Source organism: Rattus rattus, chromosome 7 (assembly GCF_011064425.1).
Source record: "Rattus rattus isolate New Zealand chromosome 7, Rrattus_CSIRO_v1, whole genome shotgun sequence".
Classification (NCBI taxonomy): domain Eukaryota; kingdom Metazoa; phylum Chordata; class Mammalia; order Rodentia; family Muridae; genus Rattus; species Rattus rattus.
This window is the reverse complement of record NC_046160.1, coordinates 89,121,338-89,142,015: the sequence shown is the minus strand read 5'-3', so window position 1 is coordinate 89,142,015 and position 20,678 is coordinate 89,121,338. Positions and strand designations below refer to the sequence as shown.

Genomic DNA, 20,678 nt, shown 5'->3' with positions numbered 1-20,678 from the left:
AGCATAAGCCATTGGTGTTTTGTTCAGGAAATTTTTTCCAGTGCCCATGTGTTCCAGATGCTTCCTAGTTTTTCTTCTATTAGTTTGAGTGTGTCTGGTTTGATGTGGAGGTCCTTGATCCACTTGGACTTAAGCTTTGTACAGGGGTGATAAGCATGGATCGATCTGCATTCTTCTACATGTTGACCTCCAGTTGAACCAGCACCATTTGCTGAAAATGCTATCTTTATTCCATTGGATGGATTTGGCTCCTTTGTCAAAAATCAAGTGACCATAGGTGTGTGGATTCATTTCTGGGTCTTCAATTCTGTTCCATTGGTCTATCTGTCTGTCTCTGTACTAATACCATGCAGTTTTTATCACTATTGCTCTGTAATACTGCTTGAGTTCAGGGATAGTGATTCCATCTGAAGTCCTTTTATTGTTGAGGATAGTTTTAGCTATCCTGGGTTTTTTGTTATTCCAGATGAATTTGCAAATTGTTCTGTCTAACTCTTTGAAGAATTGGATTGGTATTTTGATGGGGATTGCATTGAATCTGTAGATCGCTTTTGGTAAAATGGCCATTTTTACTATATTAATCCTGCCAATCCATGAGCATGGGAGATCTTTCCACCTTCTGAGGTCTTCTTCAATTTCTTTCTTCAGTGTCTTGAAGTTCTTATTGTACAGATCTTTTACTTGCTTGGTTAAAGTCACACCGGGTATTTTATATTATTTGGGTCTATTATGAAGGGTGTCGTTTCCCTAATTTCTTTCTCGGCTTGTTTCTCTTTTGTGTAGAGGAAGGCTACTGATTTATTTGAGTTAATTTTATACCCAGCCACTTTGCTGAAGTTGTTTATCAGCTTTAGTAGTTCTCTGGTGGAACTTTTGGGATCACTTAAATATACTATCATATCATCTGCAAATAGTGATATTTTGACTTCTTCTTTTCCGATCTGTATCCCCTTGACCTCCTTTTGTTGTCTGATTGCTCTGGCTAGAACTTCAAGAACTATATTGAATAAGTAGGGAGAGAGTGGGCAGCCTTGTCTAGTCCCTGATTTTAGTGGGATTGCTTCAAGTTTCTCTCCATTTAGTTTAATGTTAGCAACTGGTTTGCTGTATATGGCTTTTACTATGTTTAGGTATGGGCCTTGAATTCCTATTCTTTCCAGGACTTTTATAATTAAGGCGTGTTGAATCAAATGCTTTCTCAGCATCCAATGAAATGATCATGTGGTTTTGTTCTTTCAGTTTGTTTATATAATGGATCACGTTGATGGTTTTCTGTATATTAAACCATCCCTGCATGCCTGGGATGAAGCCTACTTGATCATGGTGGATGATTGTTTTGATGTGCTCTTGGATTCGGTTTGCCAGAATTTTGTTGAGTATTTTTGCGTCAATGTTCATAAGGGAAATTGGTCTGAAGTTCTCTTTCTTTGTTGGGTCTTTGTGTGGTTTAGGTATAAGAGTAATTGTGGCTTCATAGAAGGAATTCGGTAGTGCTCCATCTGTTTCAATTTTGTGGAATAGTTTGGATAATATTGGTATGAGGTCTTCTATGAAAGTCTGATAGAATTCTGCACTGAACCCGTCTGACCTGGGCTCTTTTTTGGTTGGGAGACCTTTAATGACTGCTTCTATTTCCTTAGGAGTTATGGGGTTGTTTAACTGGTTTATCTGTTCCTGATTTAACTTCGGTACCTGGTATCTGTCTAGGAAATTGTCCATTTCCTGTAGATTTTCAAGTTTTGTTGAATATAGGCTTTTATAGTAAGATCTGATGATTTTTGAATTTCTTCTGAATCTGTAGTTATGTCTCCCTTTTCATTTATGATTTTGTTAATTTGGACACACTCTCTGTGTCCTCTCGTTAGTCTGGCTAAGGGTTTATATATATTGTTGATTTTCTCAAAGAACCAACTTTTGGTTCTGTTGATTCTTTCTATGGTCATTTTTGTTTCTACTTGGTTGATTTCAGCTCTGAGTTTGATTATTTCCTGCCTTCTACTCCTCCTGGGTGTATTTGCTTCTTTTGTTCTAGAGCTTTTTAGGTGTGCTGTCAAGCTGCTGACATATGCTCTTTCCCTATTTCTTTTTCTGCAGGCACTCAGCGCTATGAGTTTTCCTCTTAGCACAGCTTTCATTGTGTCCCATAAGTTTGGGTATGTTGTACCTTCATTTTCATTAAATTCTAAAAGTTTTTAATTTCTTTCTTTATTTCTTCCTTGACCAGGTTATCATTGAGTAGAGCATTGTTCAGTTTCCACGTATATGTGGGCATTCTTCCCTTATTGTTATTGAAGACCAGCTTTAGGCCGTGGTGGTCCGATAGCAGGCATGGGATTATTTCTATCTTTCTGTACCTGTTGAGGCCCGTTTTGTGACCAATTATATGGTCAATTTTGGAGAAAGTACCATGAGGAGCTGAGAAGAAGGTATATCCTTTTGCTTTAGGGTAGAACGTTCTATAAATATCCGTTAAGTCCATTTAGCTCATGACTTCTTAGTCTGTCTCGTCTCTGTTTAATTTCTGTTTCCATGATCTGTCCATTGATGAGAGTGGGTGTTGAAATCTCCCACTATTATTGTGTGAGGTGCAATGTGTGTTTTGAGCTTTAGTAAGGTTTCTTTTCGTATGTAATGCCCTGCCCTTGTATTTGGAGCATAGATATTTAGGATTGAGAGTTCATCTTGGTGGATTTTTCCTTTGATGAATATAAAGTGTCCTTCCTTATCTTTTTTTGATGACTTTTTAGTTGGAAATTGATTTTATTTGATATTAGAATGGCTACTCCAGCTTGCTTCTTCTGACCATTTGCTTGGAAAGTTGTTTCCCAGCCTTTCACTCTGAGGTAGTGTCTGTCTTTGTCTCTGAGGTGTGTTTTCCTGTAGGCAGCAGAATGCAGGGTCCTTGTTGCGTATCCAGTTTGTTAATCTATGTCTTTTTATTGGGGAGTTGAGGCCATTGATGTTGAGAGATATTAAGGAATAGTGATTATTGCTTCCTGTTATATTCATATTTGGATGTGAGGTTGTGTTTGTGTGCTTTTCTTCTCTTTGTTTTGTTGCCAAGACGATTAGTTTCTTGCCTCCTCTTGGGTATAGCTTGCCTCCTTATGTTGGGCTTTACCATTTATTATCCTTTGTAGTGCTGGATTTGTAGAAAGATATTGTGTAAATTTGGTTTTGTCATGGAATATCTTGGTTTCTCCATCTATGTTAATTGAGAGTTTTGCAGGATACAGTAGCCTGGGCTGGCATTTGTGTTCTCTTAGCGTCTGTATGACATCAGTCCAGGATCTTCTGGCCTTCATAGTTTCTGGCGAGAAGTCTGGTGTGATTCTGATAGGTCTGCCTTTATATGTTACTTGACCTTTTTCCCTTACTGCTTTTAATATTCTTTCTTTATTTTGAGCGTTTAGTGTTTTAACTATTATGTGACGGGAGGTGTTTCTTTTCTGGTCCAATCTATTTGGAGTTCTGTAGGCTTCTTGTATGCCTATGGGTATCTCTTTTTTAGGTTAGGAAGTTTTCTTCTATGATTTTGTTGAAGATATTTACTGGTCCTTTGAGCTGGGAGTCTTCACTCTCTTCTATACCTATTATCCTTAGGTTTGATCTTCTCATTGAGTCCTGGTTTCCTGTATGTTTTGGACCAGTAGCTTTTTCCGCTTTACATTATCTTTGACAGTTGAGTCAATGATTTCTATGGAATCTTCTGCTCCTGAGATTCTCTTTCATCTCTTGTATTCTGTTGGTGAAGCTTGTATCTACAGCTCCTTGTCTCTTCTTTTGGTTTTCTATATCCAGGTTATTTCCATGTGTTCTTCTTGATTGCTTCTATTTCCATTTTTAATTCCTTCAACTGTTTGATTGTGTTTTCCTGGAATTCTTTCAGGGATTTTTGCGATTCCTCTCTGTAGGCTTCTACTTGTTTATTAATGTTTTCCTGTGTTTCTCTAAGGGAGTTCTTCACGTCTTTCTTGAAGTCCTCCAGCATCATGATCAAATATGATTTTGAAACTAGATCTTGCTTTTCTGGTGTGTTTGGATATTCCATGTTTGTTTTGGTGGGAGAATTGGGCTCCGATGATGTCATGTAGTCTTGGTTTCTGTTGCTTGGGTTCCTGCGCTTGCCTCTCGCCATCAGATTATCTCTAGTGTTACTTTGTTCTGCTATTTCTGACAGTGGCTAGACTGTCCTATAAGCCTGTGTGTCAGGAGTGCTGTAGACCTGTTTTACTGTTTTCTTTCTGCCAGTATTGGGGACAGAGTGTTCTGCTTTCGTGCGTGTAGTTTTTCCCCTCTACAGGTCTTCAGCTGTTCCTGTGGGCCTGTGTCTTGAGTTCACCAGGCAGGTCACTTGCAGCAGAAAAGTTGGTCTTACCTGTGGTCCCGAGGCTCAAGTTCGCTTGCGGGGTGCTGCCCACGGGCTCTCCGAGGTGGCAGCACCCAGGAAGATCTGCGCCGCCCCTTCCGGGAGCCTCCGTGCACCAGGGTTCCAGATGGCCTCCGGTGTTTTCCTCTGGAGTCAGCAATGTGTGTAGAGAGCAGTCTCTTCTGTTTTCGCAGGCGTGTCTGCCTCTCTGAAGGTTTAGCTCTCCTTCCCACGGGATTTGGGTGCAGAGAACTGTTTATCCGGTCTGTTTCCTTCAGGTTCCGGCGGTGTCTCAGGCAGGGCTCCTGCCTCACCTGGGCCCTCTCCCACGGGAGCCCAGAGGCCTTATACAGTTTCCTCTTGGGCCAGGGATGTGGGCAGGGGTGGGCAGTGTTGGTGGTCTCTTCTGCTCTGCAGCCTCAGGAGTGCCCACCTGACCAGGCGGTAAGGTATCTCTCCCACAGGTTCTGGGCGCAGAGAGCTGCTGCGGGCCGGGATCCGCGGGTGTGGGACTTCCGGTAAACACAGGACGTGCCTGGTCCTAGAGGGATTCTGCCTCTGTTGTCCCGATTCCACCCGGCAAGTCACTTGCAGCAGATAAGTTAGTCTTACCTTTGGTCCCGAGGCTCAAGTTCGCTCACGGGGTGCTGCCCACGGGCTCTCCGCGGTGGCAGCGACCAGGAAGATCTGCGCCGCCTCTTCATGATAAACATTTTTAAAACCTGTACTTTTATTACTGAATTATATTTTTCTTTTAGTCATTTGTTCTTTTTATCCCTTATCTAAATTTATTTTTGACTGGCAATTTAATACTAGCATAATTGGCTGCCTATCATAACATAATTGAACATTGCACATTGGTTCTATCATGAAAACTTTTTAAAAATGTACATGTTCTGTAACATTTTTTGTCTTTGTGCCTTAGTTTTATTTTATATACTTTATTATTGATGTTAGAGGCAGTTACAAATGATGCTGCTTTAGCAAAATGAGTTCTCCTTCAAGACCCAGGACCATATCAATTCCAGATAGCTAACTAGGTTTCAAGTACCAGAGGTGTTTTTCCTTTTGATGAAGAGACCATAAGTCCAATTACAGAACTGTCAGTTGCTACCAAGATATGGATACCACTACTGTACTCTTTGCATTATTGTCACATTTTTGACATTATTGTAGTTTATAGGCATCATAAGTGGGATACTACCTTCCCTTGCAGTCTTGCTTGGCACCTTCAGGTACTATGAAAGTCCCTGGCCCTACTAACCAAGTAAGGAAATAGATGACCCAAAACAACATCAGAAATGAACAGGGAAATATCACAATAAGCATCAAAGAAATCCAGAATATTCTAAGATAATACTTTAAAGGGCCATACTGTATAAAATTTGGAAAGTCTAAAAGAAACAAATGAATTTCTGGATTCATCCATATAATTATTTAGTCAATTTTCGATGTAGTATTATAAGATAAATATTTTGTATATTATTTGTAAAAACTGATTGAAGTCTTTATTTATTGATATTTTTCATAAATTTTTGTAATTTCTTTTGGCTTCTCGTGTATGGTATTTATTTTTGACTGCCAGGCTGTGAGTGATAGCATTACCTTTTGCTTTCATAATGCTTTCATAATGGTTCTAATATTTTTATAAATTCCTAGACCTGGGACTATTAATCAAATGCATTACAGTGCCTGAAAATCAGATAGTTGATCACAGTCAGAAATGATATTGTAATTGGTAATTCGAGAAAGAACAACAGAAATAAATCTAAAAGATATATCATCTTTTTCCATCTCTTTAAGAAAGAATAAGAGTCTAATGACAGTATAGAATATGTTCCTATATTAGAGCTTTAAAAAGAACACAAAAATCTAGAAGTGGAACAAAAGAACCCTTTTAAAAAATTATGTTTTCAGCACCAGAGACTGTGCTATTATCACCGTTATTGATACTTTCTCTTTACAAACAATGCATTTACATTAAAAAGGAGACTAGCACTGACCCTGTAATTCTGAGAGAAACTACCACATTAGTGCATTTGCTTCTAAGCTTTATGTACATGTATGGGTGATAGGGTAGGAGTGTGTGGTCCATAAAATGTAATCCACTATGTCTTTCATTTGATATTCTGATTTTATAATTTTATGTAATATGAGCATTTCTGTGTGTCATTTCATACAATTTATGTTACTTAGTGGCTATCTAGTATTTCATAATTTATTTATCCCTTGACCTTTACCTTACTATACTTCATTGGATTATTATAAATATTAGTTCTGTGAGCATTTTTCACAAGTCAATTTAGCACTTCTGATTATGCAGGTAGAGTAAACACTGTTAATTGGAATTGCTGTCTTAAAGAGAATGCCACATAAAGACTTCGTCTCTATGTCAGATGTGGTGCTATGATACAAGCTTCTGTCATTAGTATCCCCAGGCTATTTTAGTTCCTTGGTTTCTTATGTTATTTCCTTGGATGACTGTAGCTATCAAACAACTGAGTCATCAAACAGTGACATCAACTGCAAGGATGTTTTAGGGGGTTGGAAAACAAATGGATTGTTGAAAATGAATTAAGTACCTATCATGATTATTTTTGTGCCAATCTTGTGATCTGCATGGTGACCTGAACACCTTCATAATATCTCGAATGGCTTCTGCATCTGCCATACTGTGCCTAACTGTTAGGGTTGACTCCGCCACATCTCTGTTTTAAGAGCTACCCAGCCTCCCATTTGGGCAAAAAAGTCTGTGATGTACACAGCCAACTTCTCTGTTTCTTTCTCCTGTTTCTCTGGTTACTCCCACTTTCCTTTCTAGTGGTGTGATTGTCCTTGAGAGCTTTATGGAACATTTCTTCTTTCCCCTCTTCTGATTTTAATCTGTACGATGTAAATAGGTATTTGTTCCTCTGTGTGATTAGAATGCATAAAGAACAGATCATGCATGGAACGCCTCTAGGAAAGCTTATCCCACCAGAGTACATTCCTCCTGTCTTTTCCCATTTAAACACATCTTGGCAGAAACAGAACAAAGAGAGCAGATGGCTGAACTTTAGAAGCCAGAGGGCTCATAGGGAACCTTCCTAAGCAGAAGGGCCTTTGAGGGTTATTGACATTTGACATTTCCTCAAGCCCTTTGTAAAACTAGGCACTTCTGACATGGGGTGGTGGATATTCTCAGTTGATGGTGCTGCTGAAGCGAATAGGTCATCCTGCAATTCTAGAATCTTAAAGATGCATCTGCATTGGACTCTAGCATGTGGCTCTGAATCTGTTGGATTACAAGTGCATCCCCCTCCGTCTCCCACAGTTCAGTTCCTGTGCTTAGGAATTATAGTTGGGGTGCTCTGGAGCCACACCTGAGACCCTGTCAGGTTTAACGATGTGGAAAGAGAAGGGCATGCTTTGAGGACGAAGATATAACATACTTTAGTGTGCTTGGAGAGTAATTATTAGTTACAGAATAATTCTATTAATGTATATTGCATCTATCATAGATTTATAAAGGCTATAGCAATGGGCTCTTGGATATTGCATTTTGTTTTGTTGTCAATTCTTCCCTAGGAAGTATGAGAAAAGAGAAGCTATTTTTGCTCTTTCCAATGAGAATGGGAAAAATTAAGGTTGCAAAAGTTATTGAAAGCATTTATTAAAATGAGAGTAGTGGCTACTCCAAGGAATGGCATTTATTTCCCCAACACTGTTTCCATCAGCAACTAAAATCTGGGGATGTCCTCACAATGAAAATGTGCTGCGCAGTATTATTTATATACAGAGGAATTCATGCTTTAAATTATATAGATCAATGCTAAACAAAAGAATGTTAGTAGGTCTGGCTAAAAACTGTTGTCCTGCTTTCCAGGGAAAGGTGATGTGTTTGGAGACATCTTCTGGAAGGAAACCACCCTTGCTCATGCATGTGCCAATGTTCGGGCCCTGACGTACTGTGACCTGCACATCATCAAGAGAGAAGCCTTGCTCAAGGTCCTTGACTTCTATACAGCATTTGCAAACTCATTCTCCAGGAACCTCACTCTCACTTGCAATCTAAGGAAGCGGGTATGTTGTATCTACTTCCTCTTATGAGTATCCAGGGGGCTAGCAGCCTACGTTCTATCAGCCAAGAGTGGAAAGTGCTTCATTTTGAAGTGCTACATTCCCATCTGGATAGAGTGACGTCATTTTCTTCCCTTTTATTTACACTGTTTACTTTTAAAGAGAGAAGGCACTCTGATTATTTGAGCAAATATTCGGGTCTTTATTATGTAAGATACAAAATGAAAAACAGACTCGGGGAGAAGCAAATAGGACTGGAAACTGTGCTATGGCAGGATATATTATTAGTCAGGGTTCAGAATGTCCAAGGTCCAAGAATCTAGCAATCGTTCAGTCCACAAAGTTGGATGTCTCAGGTGGTCTTCAGCATATGCCAGAATCTCAAAGAAGTAGGCTGTAATGTCAGTGATGGAATGAATTTGTCAAAGAGAGTGAGGTCAAGCGGGCAAAGAGCCAGAGAGTCCTTCTTCCATGTCCTTTACATAGGCTGCCGCCAAAAGGCGAGGTCCGGATTTAAGGTAGATTACACCTCAAAAAATCCAGATTTTGGGTAGATCATCCTACTTAAATAATTTAATCAAGAAAAACAAAACAACAACAAAAACCAAAACCCTCAAAGGTGTATGAAGCTGTTTGGATTTTAGTTAATTCTAGATGTAGTCAATTTGACAACCAAAAAATGCCATCATATATGATTAGTTCCAAAAGTTTGTGACGGTGATCTAAAAGGGACAGCAGCCTCTTTCCTTTGTGGTGTGGATGTCTTTAAAGCTGGGAAGGTCAATCAAGATGGCTAATTTCTGTTTTCGTGCTCTTTCAATCTTTCTTCTCATCTCATAATCCATTTACAAAGTTTCCTTTTCAACAAGTCTTTCAAAGAACACCATCGGAAGAGTGAATGAGGCACACTGCATACCCTGTAAATAGATACAGGATCCCTGTACTCTGGCGCGGTTGCAAATTCGATCCTCTTCACCATTTGTTTCTTTATTGATGAGTGTGACATAAAGTTAATTTGCATAAAGAAACCTCCAGTCTCTAATTTATAGATCACTGGTCATTGGCTAAGACTCTTTTATGGCTAAGAATGAAATACATTTGGATGACTGGACTTAATGGACTTCACATAAAATGATTGCCTGTCTATAGTGAAGCGTTTTGGAATAATGATCCCTGGTTTCTATAGCCTCTTAAATAAAAGCTTTCTTGTAGTTAACATGAATGCAAACAAGACGGTCAAGAGAGAAATTAATGTCTACACATTAGCAATGCAGAAACAAACAGAATTAAATCAATGTGCTTCTTACTCAGAGTCCAAGAGAAGGACTGCCAGGAATGGGAATGAGACTGAGTTTTCAAACATTTGATTTGTATTAGAGCTGCGTTTCAGTTCATATGTTTGTTAACAATTTGTCATTAAATATCCAGAACCTGTGGGACTAGTAAACATCTGTAGATAACAGAGACAAACCGCTGACTCCCTGTGCTCGGGAACCTTCAACTGCGTATAGTGTGAAATGCTAGCAATCAGACACTAGTTAGTGATGGATGAGGGAGAGGGGCCCAAATGTGATCCAAATATGAAATATTCTTGCTTGCTGTTACGTAGTTCACAGTACTTGCGTTCATCCTCTGCTTTCTGCTGGAAGGTCCCCATCTATAAACAACTATTTGAAGCTCTTATGTTCATACCAACTCAAAATAGATCCGATTTGGAAGTTTTCCCTGTTCTGTAAGGTGGCCAAAGCCATTATCTATCACTACATTTTACAGAATACCTACTGTCATTGTACACTTCAAAACAGAGTTCTGTTTACATCAGATCTCACTTGATAATTTATGACATCTTTGATATAAGATGTGGAGGTTTTTTCTCCAACCATGTGAAGAAATCAGGCCAGCTGATTAATATTAAATAACCAACTGTCCTAGTTAGGGTTACTATTGCTGTGATGAAATATCATGGCCAAAGGCGAGCTGAGGAGGGAAGGGTTTATTTGACTTACAATTCCACATATAGTGCAAAATTGAAAGAAGTCAGGACATGAACTCGAGCAGGGAAGCTACCTGGAGGCAGGAGCTGATACAGAGGCCATGGAGGGGGCTGCTTACTGACTTGCTCCTCATGACTCACTGATCTTGCTTTCTTACAGAACCCAGGACCACCAGCCCAGAGATGGTACCGCCCACAAAAGTCTGGGCCCTCCCCATAAATTATTAAGTAAACAATACCCTGTAGCGGGGAGTATGAAGGTATTACCTTTCACTCCGGGCTCCCTTACTCAGATGGCACTTGTGTCAAGTCGACATAAACTAGCTAGCACACATGATATGGCTGCAAGCCAAGTCTCAAGAAGGAATAATTCAAACAGGTTACAAATATAATATACATTTCTTCAAAAATAATTTAATTATAAATCTCTGCCTCCTCTCTTTTCTCTTGTACACTCCTATGCATGTGTTTGTACAATATAGGTGCAACACACACATATACACACACACCACATACACACACACACATGCACGCATGCACACACACACACCACATACCACACACACACACATACACACACATACATACACACACACAGACATACACACATATACACATACACACACACGTACACACACACCACATATCACACACACACACACAGACACACACAGACACACACAAAGACACACACAAAGGCACACACACATACACACATACACACATACACACATACACACATACACACATACACACACACACACACACATGCCACACATACACACTACACACATTTTACTTATTATTAGAGCTGACAGCTTCTACAGTTTCGGCTCTCCCAGTTTTAAAAACATTGAGCTAGTAGACTGAGAACTGTTGTTTGTTTTTACTTTTTAAATCAGGATCTGGGGACTATATACTTGTGTCCAAGGGTTCTAGCATGCTAAGTTACAGCAAGCGACTTCTCCCTTTCCAAATCTATTATACCTGTATCATTTTTAATTTGTTTTCATAATCCCATCCCTCTGTTCTTAACGGATTGTTTAGTAACTTGGCAAACGGTGTGAACAGGATGTGTTGCCAGTTGCTGCCACTTCATTCTCAGCCAAATGAAATGTGAAAGAGAACTGTGAAAGAGTATCTGAGTACCTTCCAACGATTAGTAATACTAACTACTATTTAAACAGCCAGTTTTATATGGGTGGGCAGAATGGTCTCCATTTCAACTAGAAGAAGAAGGCTCTGAGAGGGGGATTTATACCTGCCAAATAATTTAAAAAATAAAAGTAAGAGTTCTCAGTCTACTAGCTCATTTAGTTTTAAAACTGGGAGATCCAAAACTGCAGAGGCTGTCAACTCTAATAATAAGCAAGCCAAATGCGTGGGTGTCAAGGTCTGGATATTAACCATGCCTTGAGTTTGCAAACTTCTCGCAGCAGTTGTCAAGCTTTCCCATGAATGTCTTTTCTGGACACATGTCCTACACTTTGTAGGATGTCTCATCCGTGCATTTACTTTATTCCCCATTGGTTCACTACGTGAAAGAATAAGGGTTTTCTTGCTGTTATTGTAAGGGTGATACTGATGAACAGTTGTCACTTACTTCTATAACCAAGACTGTGTTCTTGGTGAGGTATGGATCTCACAGTGACCATGGCCATTGAGTAAGAATACAATTGTACTAAGTGGGGGATCAGAGTTCAAACCCAAGTTCTCAGCCATAGTAGCGTGCAGCTCTAGCCAGTGTATACATTTATACATTGGCTCAGTGGGAATGTTGTAGAGTGTGCGGTTTGCAGTGGCTGTACTGAGAGGACTGAGTGATGCTCTGGTTGCTTGCTCTCATCTACTATACAAATGAGGTTTCCCTTATATGCATGTACAAATATATATATGTGTGTGTGTGTGTGTGTGTGCGTGTGTGTGTGTGTGTGTGTGTGTGTGTATAAAATCAAATTACTTTAGCAGGTAATAAAAATAGTAATAAAACAAATTTATTCAATTGCTCCTAAAATTTCTGCATAAATAAATGCAACAATCAAAAAAAGAAAAAGCAAAGCATGCTTGTTTACTTCGGCCTAACAGGCTGTGACCTTAATGGAATAAATTAATGAACCTTGGTGTCACGGTATTAGAAACCTGGGATTCTTCTACTTGTAACCTGTAAGTTTTGATAACAAAAGACCTCGATTTTTAAAATGGGGATAAGCTCCATCTCGTAAAATGAGCCTTAAATCCAATCAAATATGGTTGGCTACTCCTGCAATATTTGCTCCTAAAGCATAGATGTTACATAGATGTTTTCAGAATGTGTCACGTATGTTTAAGATATTCCAAAGTGCTGTTTTGGTTACCACCATGTTATTTTGTGCCCTTAAAGCAGCTGTCCTGAGAAGGGCCCACAGGCTTCAGCAGACAGCAAGAGACTCAGCCTCTTGTGTAGAACTCAGGTTCTAAACTGAGTTGCATAAAAGGCCTTGGTTGTGTTTTCTGTGACGAGGATGCACCTTTGTGGTTTACTGAGATTAGACATGGATAGAAAAGGCATCAGAGAGCAGCAGGGTTGAAATGTTCGCCGAGTTTATTTATGTATCTATCTGCTTAACCAATTCAAGATGCTATTTCTGGAGACAGTGGGAGAATGAGTGTGTATTGAATTCAGAACCACCTGCAGGCCTGAGTCAAAGGAGGTAATTGCTACGCTCTGTGTGGGCGATAGATTCCAAAAGATTCCCACTGGACTCTTAGGTTAATTGTATTTCTGATCATCCTAGCTAGCTGTTATTCAGTAGTGTTTATCATTTACATAGAGGCAGACAGAACCTAGTAGAAACCACCTTGTCCTTTGTCAGAGTTACTTAAATAGTTAAACTTGGGGCTTAGACTTCAGAAGATGCCTATGATCTGATTAGTGGTCCCTTTCTGTGTCTAAATGGTTTATCCAAATAATTGATTTATGCAAACAGTGCGATTATTTTATTTTGTGAAATTTTGGTATAGGCCAGTCTGAAGATGCCTACATGAACTTCGCAGACACTGCATCCCTGGTGAATTTCTTGGCCCACATCTCACATCCATTTCCATAGCTCTTGATGGAGAAACTAGAGAGAGGATGCTGGGTCCTCTGGCCTAGCTTGCGTAGACTCCCCCCACACCACTTGCTTTGCTAGGCTCACTTTGTTTGCTCAGGCTCAGTAGGTCATGCACTCAATTGTAACTCTTTGCTATCTTGTGACGTCTAGTCAGTCATCCAAACTAAGGATCATCTTGAGGACCAACAATGCACATTTATAATGGTTAATATGAAATCTGTATTCTCGGAGTCCCTCAGATCTGCAGATATGTTGGTAATTTTATTAGAACCCTTTTCTATTAAAAATATGATGAATCCCACAGACATTAAATTTTATGAGTAGAAGAAAATGAGCCATTTAAAAATTGGTAGGTATATTTGTACATGAGGCTGTCAAGAGAATTTTATTTCCTTGGAGCTTAAAATAAATGTTACATTAGCACTTATGGCTACATTAAGCATGGCTGAGATTGTGAATTATTTCTGAATATTTTCTTCACTTTCAAGATAGCAGGAACATATTTCTCCCCAGAGTAGCTACTTAAATAAGAAGAGTGAGAGATTTTATTTGCTATTTTCTGTACATAGTCAGATGAGACGCTTTGTTGAAGTGTACCACAGAAAGCATTGGTTGGCTCAATCGGTAGTTAATGCAGTTCCTATTAATGGCTATGGGGTCTCTGAGGGAGAGGCCCAGTGTCTGCTGTCTGAAAGCCCACTGAAGAGAGATCATCCTAGATTCAGGAAAGTGCTGTGACAGAATACATAGGCTTAAAAGAACATCAGGAGGATGATTCCAGTTTGTCTCAGGAGAGGGGTCTGAATGAGTCTAGAAGGGTGATGGCCACATAAGGTTTACGATTTCGTTTCAAAGAAAGGATTGTCTAGAATGAGCAAAGAGTTTTGTAAGTTACCTGTTTTAATTTATTTCATTGTAGATGAAAAACCAGACAAAGAAAATGAAATTATTAACTCACGTCTCCTTATCAAGTTAGTGCCAAAGCTTCCACAGGCATCTAAGTTCATGGAACCCTGTGCTGTCAGCCTTTCCACTGTATGCAGATTAACAGTCTTGGGGTGAAGGTGGGATCCTGTGGATCGTTTCCCCTTCCACGTTAACATGTCCATCCACGTTGCCTCTGCTCTGGTTTTGGTTTTGCAGCCGTTTCTAGGATAGACTAAAGACATTTTTTAAAAAGCCTTTTGTGGAAGATTATAAAATTTGATGCTTGATTGTGTTCAGTTTTAAATAAGAAGGAAAACCGATAGCATGAGCTTCAGACCAAATGAACGGAAAACCCCAGACAAGCAAGCAAGCAAACACACAGAACAAGCTACTGCCGTGATCCGTGTCTCGGGTAGGATTCCAACCTGCGCATGAGCTAACATTGACGGTGGACGTTGGCACCTGTCACCTGTATTGAAAATAACTTCATATTAACGAAAGTGTGTGCCTTTCACATTAACACCAGTGAATGAGTGCTATGGTGTATGAAAAACTACCTTATCACCAGCAATGTCTTACCATGTTCTTCTCTTTGTTATCATGCCAGTACCATGCATGCTGTTCTGGTTACTCCTTTATTTAGAATAAATGTATAGAATGAGAAGTTCCTATTGGGCATGAGACATTATTTATTAACCTTCATATTAAAGGTTATGAAAATACAGACAAATTTATTGCCAAAGATGAGAATCACAAGTACTAAAAAAAATAATGAGAAGCAGGGAGATCGATGTTTCTATAGGGCTGAAAAGCCCTGAAATTTGCTGAGCTGTGGTAGCAAAGCTTTGGAGTTGTGTAGAGAATGTCTTTGGAGTTGTATAGAGAATGTGGTTTTTTTTGTTGGGGCTGCGAACCAAGATTATCATCCAGCCAAGTCCAAAAATCTCAAAGGAAAATATTGTGAACTAAATTATGATAAGAAAGAAAATAACTCATATTAACCAATGTTAATGGATGCCAAAAATATATTCCAACTGGAGGCTTCCTGTTTTACTTCCTTGAGGGGATTATATTTACACACATAAACTTTAGGGTTCTAGATCAATGGTTCTTAACCTCTTGAAAGTTGTGACCCTTTAATGTAGTTCCTCATGTTGTGGTGACACCCAACCATAAACTTATTTCATTGTTACTACCTAACTGTAATCTTGCTACTGTGATAAATTGTAAGATAGATATGATATATAGGATATCTGATAAACAACCCCCAAAGGGATTGAGATCCACAAGTTGAGAACCACTGCACTAGACCAAGACCAAAGGCCATATTTTTAAAGCTTGTGACTTTACTGAATTTGTTAGCTATTATCAAAATCCTAAGCGGTACTAGAGAGAATATGTGTAATCCTTCTATAATTGTTGCAAAGTAGAGCCTACTGGACCCCGATAGAAGATGATGCCAACTGACAGCTGTCCTTCAGTTGTGTTATCAAAGCAACACCTTCCTTGCATGCCTGAGAGAAATTGTGAGTCCAGGCTTCTCTGTATTGTATATACTTTATAGTACCCCATTCGGGGATAATTTAGAATCTGGTGTCAATGTTAGTTTAATGCTCATGTTCGCATATGTCTCATATGTCTCACATATGTTCCAATATTTGGCTGCTACAACATAAAACCAATCAGTGGCTTAAACTATGGAAACTTATTTGTTCATACGTACAAAGGCTAACACTACAGAGCTAAGGATGAGGGACATTCCTCTAGGGAGCACCTTCTCACTACAGGCTAGAATGACCTTTCAGCCTCTGCTCTGCATGGAGTGAGTGAGCACGGAGATATTCTGGTCTCCCTTTTTATAATGTTGCTAACTATCCTTGACATAATTATGGCTCATGTCACTCCACTTCACAGAAGCCTTATCTAAAGCTTGAGCCATACCAGAAGCTATGGTTTTGATATATACATTTCAGAAGGGTGTCAATAATTGATCCATTCTCACAGAGGCTATTCAATTTTAAGTTCAATGTGCAAAAATAATTGAACCTAACACCTCCGGCTGAATGGGACCAAATCACCCCAGATTCAGATGGTTTTCTTAACTTCTGAGTTGTGCCTGATCATGCAGTGGTTGATGAAGATCCATTGACCAAGGTTCTTCAGAGGAACACAACTAACTTAATTGTAAAGGGTAGAGGTCATGATTGGACCAAGAAAGTAGCAGTGGTGAGAATTGGTTGGATAATAGTTATGATTTGAATATAAGGTCAACAAGACTTGCTAACAGATGAAATATGGGTTTAAAAATATTTACTTATTTGTGTGTGTGTGTGTGTGCATGTGTGTGCATGTGTGTGTGTATGTGCATGAGTGTATGTATATGTGCTGTAAACGTGCAAGTATCCACAGATGCTAGGGAAGTGTCAGATACCCTGGTAGGTGGTTGTGTTCAGTCTGATATGAGTGCTGGGTATCAAAACTCAGGTCCTCTGCAAGAGAGCAAGTGCTGTTAACTGCTAAATTGTCTCTGCAGCCCCTAGATTTAGGGTTTTAAAGTGATAGGGAAATTAATGATGACCCCTACATTTGTTTGGTCTACATACATTTAAGGAAGAGGAAGAATCTCAGAGAAGCTATAATTTCTGGAGGGATTGATTTGGTAAAGTTTTGAAAAGTCATGTTAGATTTGAGATGCTGGTTAGGCCCATAACTACAGCCCTCTAGTAGCTCTTTCTAATGATGAATCTAGGTTTCAGGAACAGCCCCTGGTGTGGTGACAGGTTTGGAAATGGTCATGGTGATTTTATAGTCAAGGGAACTATTGCTCCCTCCTCATGATATCTGGTATCTGCTCAGTCCAAAAAAAAAAAAAAAATGGACGTGTCAAAAACAAGGGAGACCAATGACACGGTCCCAATTTGAGACTGATGGCCTAAAAGCACCCTGAAGTGTAGTTGACATATTGATGGGTTCACAGGCTATGGAGATGTGGTTTGAGGTCCCAGGCAGGGATAGCACCAGATGCACTTACTTAGTGGGATGAAGCTTGTACACGATGGAATGGTCTTCATTTGTCACTTTTCTTCCCTCCAGTCCCCAGCCTATTAGACATGTCCTGAGCACATTCAAGAAAGGTTTTTCAAACCTGTGTCCCTAATCACAGTCATCTTTGGAAATGTTCTTACAGACATGCCAATCTCTACCAAATGCTTAGACATTCATTCCTTAATTCAAGCAAGGTGAGAGCCAAGATTAACTTACAAACTGGGTGCCTGGCAATGCATTCTTGTAATTCTAGCAATTTACAAATACAGAGGCTAATGCTCACAGCCAACCATTGAGCTGAGAATGGGGTCCCCATTGGAGGAGTCAGAGAAAGGATTGAAGGAGCCGAAGGGACTTGCAACTGCATAAGAACAACAATGCCAACCAACCAGAGCCCACAGGGACTAAACCACCATCCAAAGAGTATACATGGACTGATCCATGACTTCAGCTGCATATGTAGCAGAGGATGGCCTTGTTGGGGCACCAATGGGAGGAGAAGCCCTTGGTCCTGCCAAGGCTGGACCCCCCAGTGTAAGGGAATGTCAGGGTGGTGAGGCAGGAAGAGTAGATGGTTGGGTGGGGAAACACCCTCATAGAAGAAAGGAGAAGGGGGGATGGGATAGGAGGTTTATGGATGGGAAACTGGAAAAGGGGATAACATTTGAAATGTAAGTAAAAAAATATCCGATAAAAAAAAAGAAGCCAAGAAAGGAGAATTGTGGAGAGATGGCTCAGAGGTTAGTTACCCTACTTAGGATTGCTCCGCCTTGCCTTCCTTAGATAGCTTTCATAGGAAACATTTTATAACTTAGTAATAAACACTATAATCACTTTTTTAAAAGGAAAGGGAAATTGAGTTCAGGGTTAGTCCATGCTACACAACCACACCCTATTTCCACCAGGAAGAAAAGAGAGGAAGTACAGGAGGAGGGGATGAAAGAGATGAAGGAAAAAGTCAACCACAACAGAAGTATTCCCACTAAAAGATAGAGAAATGTTCCCAAGAGTCATCTGGTAAAACTTTGTAAAGCAAAGGGACAAGCGGAGCAGTCCTTATGAAACCCCGTTGCCCATAAAGCTAGACGTTTACCACACAGGGTGCTGTTGTTCTTGAATCCAGCTTACCGGAAGTTAGCCGGCAGGTTCATGGGGGAAAGAATTGTGTTTGATCCAAAGGATGAAACAAACAGTGGTTTAGCTATATGCTAGCACTGGTATGAGCTTAGGATTCAGTAGCTGCTTTTCTTCCCACAATGCACGCTTATCGTGCTCATTCTTGGCTTCTGGGAGTTGTATTTTAGTGGTCTTGTGAGTGAATACATCCTAGAATTGGCTAGTGTACTTCCCTGAAATACTTGCTTGGTATACTTAGCTTGTGCATTTGTGTGGATTGCAGAAACGCACGTCAGCATCTTTGGGGAAATGGCATAAGTTGCAGCAATGGGAGTTATAGCTGCCGTCCTTTCTTTCTCCTTTCCAAGCTAAACAACATGTGACAGGTCCTCTGCCCCACAGACCCACTGATTTTTAGCTGATAGGAAAAGAACACTAAAACACTGGAGCGAAAGATAATGATCTTCCATAAAAGTCTGGACCATGTATTACTTGGCACCTATGTCCATTTGTCTCGTAGAGCTGATAGTGACAATTTGTTTTCCCATCTATACTGTGATCTTCCATCCAAACAATGAACTCGTATTGCCTAAGACCAGAATAGCATCCTCTGTATCACAGAATACATAAGTAAATGCATGAAATATGCGTCTGCCATTCTCCTGAGCACAGTCTTTACTTCAACGATGAGAATAATGACTGGCCTCTAAAAGCACGCATGCTCACAACACCCTTGACAGCTCTGGCAAAGAGCCGCATGAAGTAGAATGATGAAAATGACCATTACTAATTGGTGTTAAATCACAATTAGAGTTAACTTCCAGCTGCTCCTTCCAATCGACTGTGCCTGCAGATTCTGCACAATCCTGCTGGCCCGATGCTTTTGGGAGGGTGCAAGCAGCTTCTGCATTAGTGAATTAGGATCTCCAGAACCCTGCTGGGATGGGGAAGCAGTGCCCACCTCAGGAGATTTGGCATGGGAGGCTCTTGGAAGAGAGAGCAGTTTTCTTTTCCAATTGATTCTCAGTAACTTTCTCAACACAAGAATCTGAGCAGAGGATACTTACAGCTGTCATTACCTCAACTGGTCATCCGGATTGCACATTCACTCTGAGGTCTGCTTTAGGACATGATGTATAAAAACAGTCACCTTTGGGATGGTGAAGCTTATGCCTCTCAGTTTACACCGAGGCACTGCCCCATTTGTACTCGAGATTAGTCTTGTAAGATGTGGGCCAGGAGAGAAAGATCTGCTGGTGCCTAGATTTTCTACCTTTGTGTTGGCTCTCATTTCAGCAATGGGGGTTACAGAGGTAACTTCAGCAATTCTAGAAGTCTGTCATGTGCATTTAGATGAAGCAGAGACCTAATTATGGAGTCTATTGAGTCCTTAAGCTGTTTCTATTTCGGGCTCCCTGTTGGTCTGCTGGCAGACAGAATGAAGACTTTAGTTGCCAGGACAAAGGTGGACAGATTTTTTCACCCTTCAATATGCCCCCAGAGCAGTTATTTAAGGACTGGGTTTCTCAAATTCCAGAGAAAGGGATGGATTCAGCAATTCGCCGTACTTTCCATTTCTAAAGTTCCTTCCATTTCTTAATTCCTGCCAGTTAGCACCAATGAGTGGGGCCCTGGTAGAAAGATGGCTTGTCAGACCACCTTTGTTTAAAGGACAGCAGTTCTTATGAATGAAAACATGAGGTTTGTATGAATGCTAAGGCTGCAGTGTGTGTGGTATTTTTCGTCTTCCTTGGCGCCTTTAAGGATTCATTTGCTTTGGGATACATAAATTTTCCGCCATTGGAGCATCTGTTGATTTTTCCATGTCACTTCTAGAACAACAACAAAAAAGCCAATGAGTATTCTCTGTGGGAGTGGATCATACAATATAAGTAACCACACAATCTTGAGTTTGAAACTTTCTTTAGGGGCGTGCATTTTAATATACTTTAAGGCATAGTTCGTTTGTGCATTCTTTGCTCTTTTCGTCTTTACGCCCAAACAATATCTATACTCTAATACGTGATTTGCCATTTTCAGGACCTATCTCCTTTGCTTTGTGAACAGACCCATTTGG

The 20,678-nt window shown here is 40.1% G+C and overlaps 1 protein-coding gene across 1 annotated transcript in view; it reads left to right on the top strand.

The window, feature by feature from the left end:
* Nucleotides 1-20,678, top strand: part of Kcnh5 (potassium voltage-gated channel subfamily H member 5) — a 285,962-nt gene that overhangs the window by 222,507 nt on the left and 42,777 nt on the right. The window contains exon 10 of the mRNA XM_032907944.1: nt 8,235-8,431. Within this exon, the coding sequence (XP_032763835.1) occupies nt 8,235-8,431 (197 nt within the window). The remainder of the gene's footprint in view (nt 1-8,234; nt 8,432-20,678) is intronic.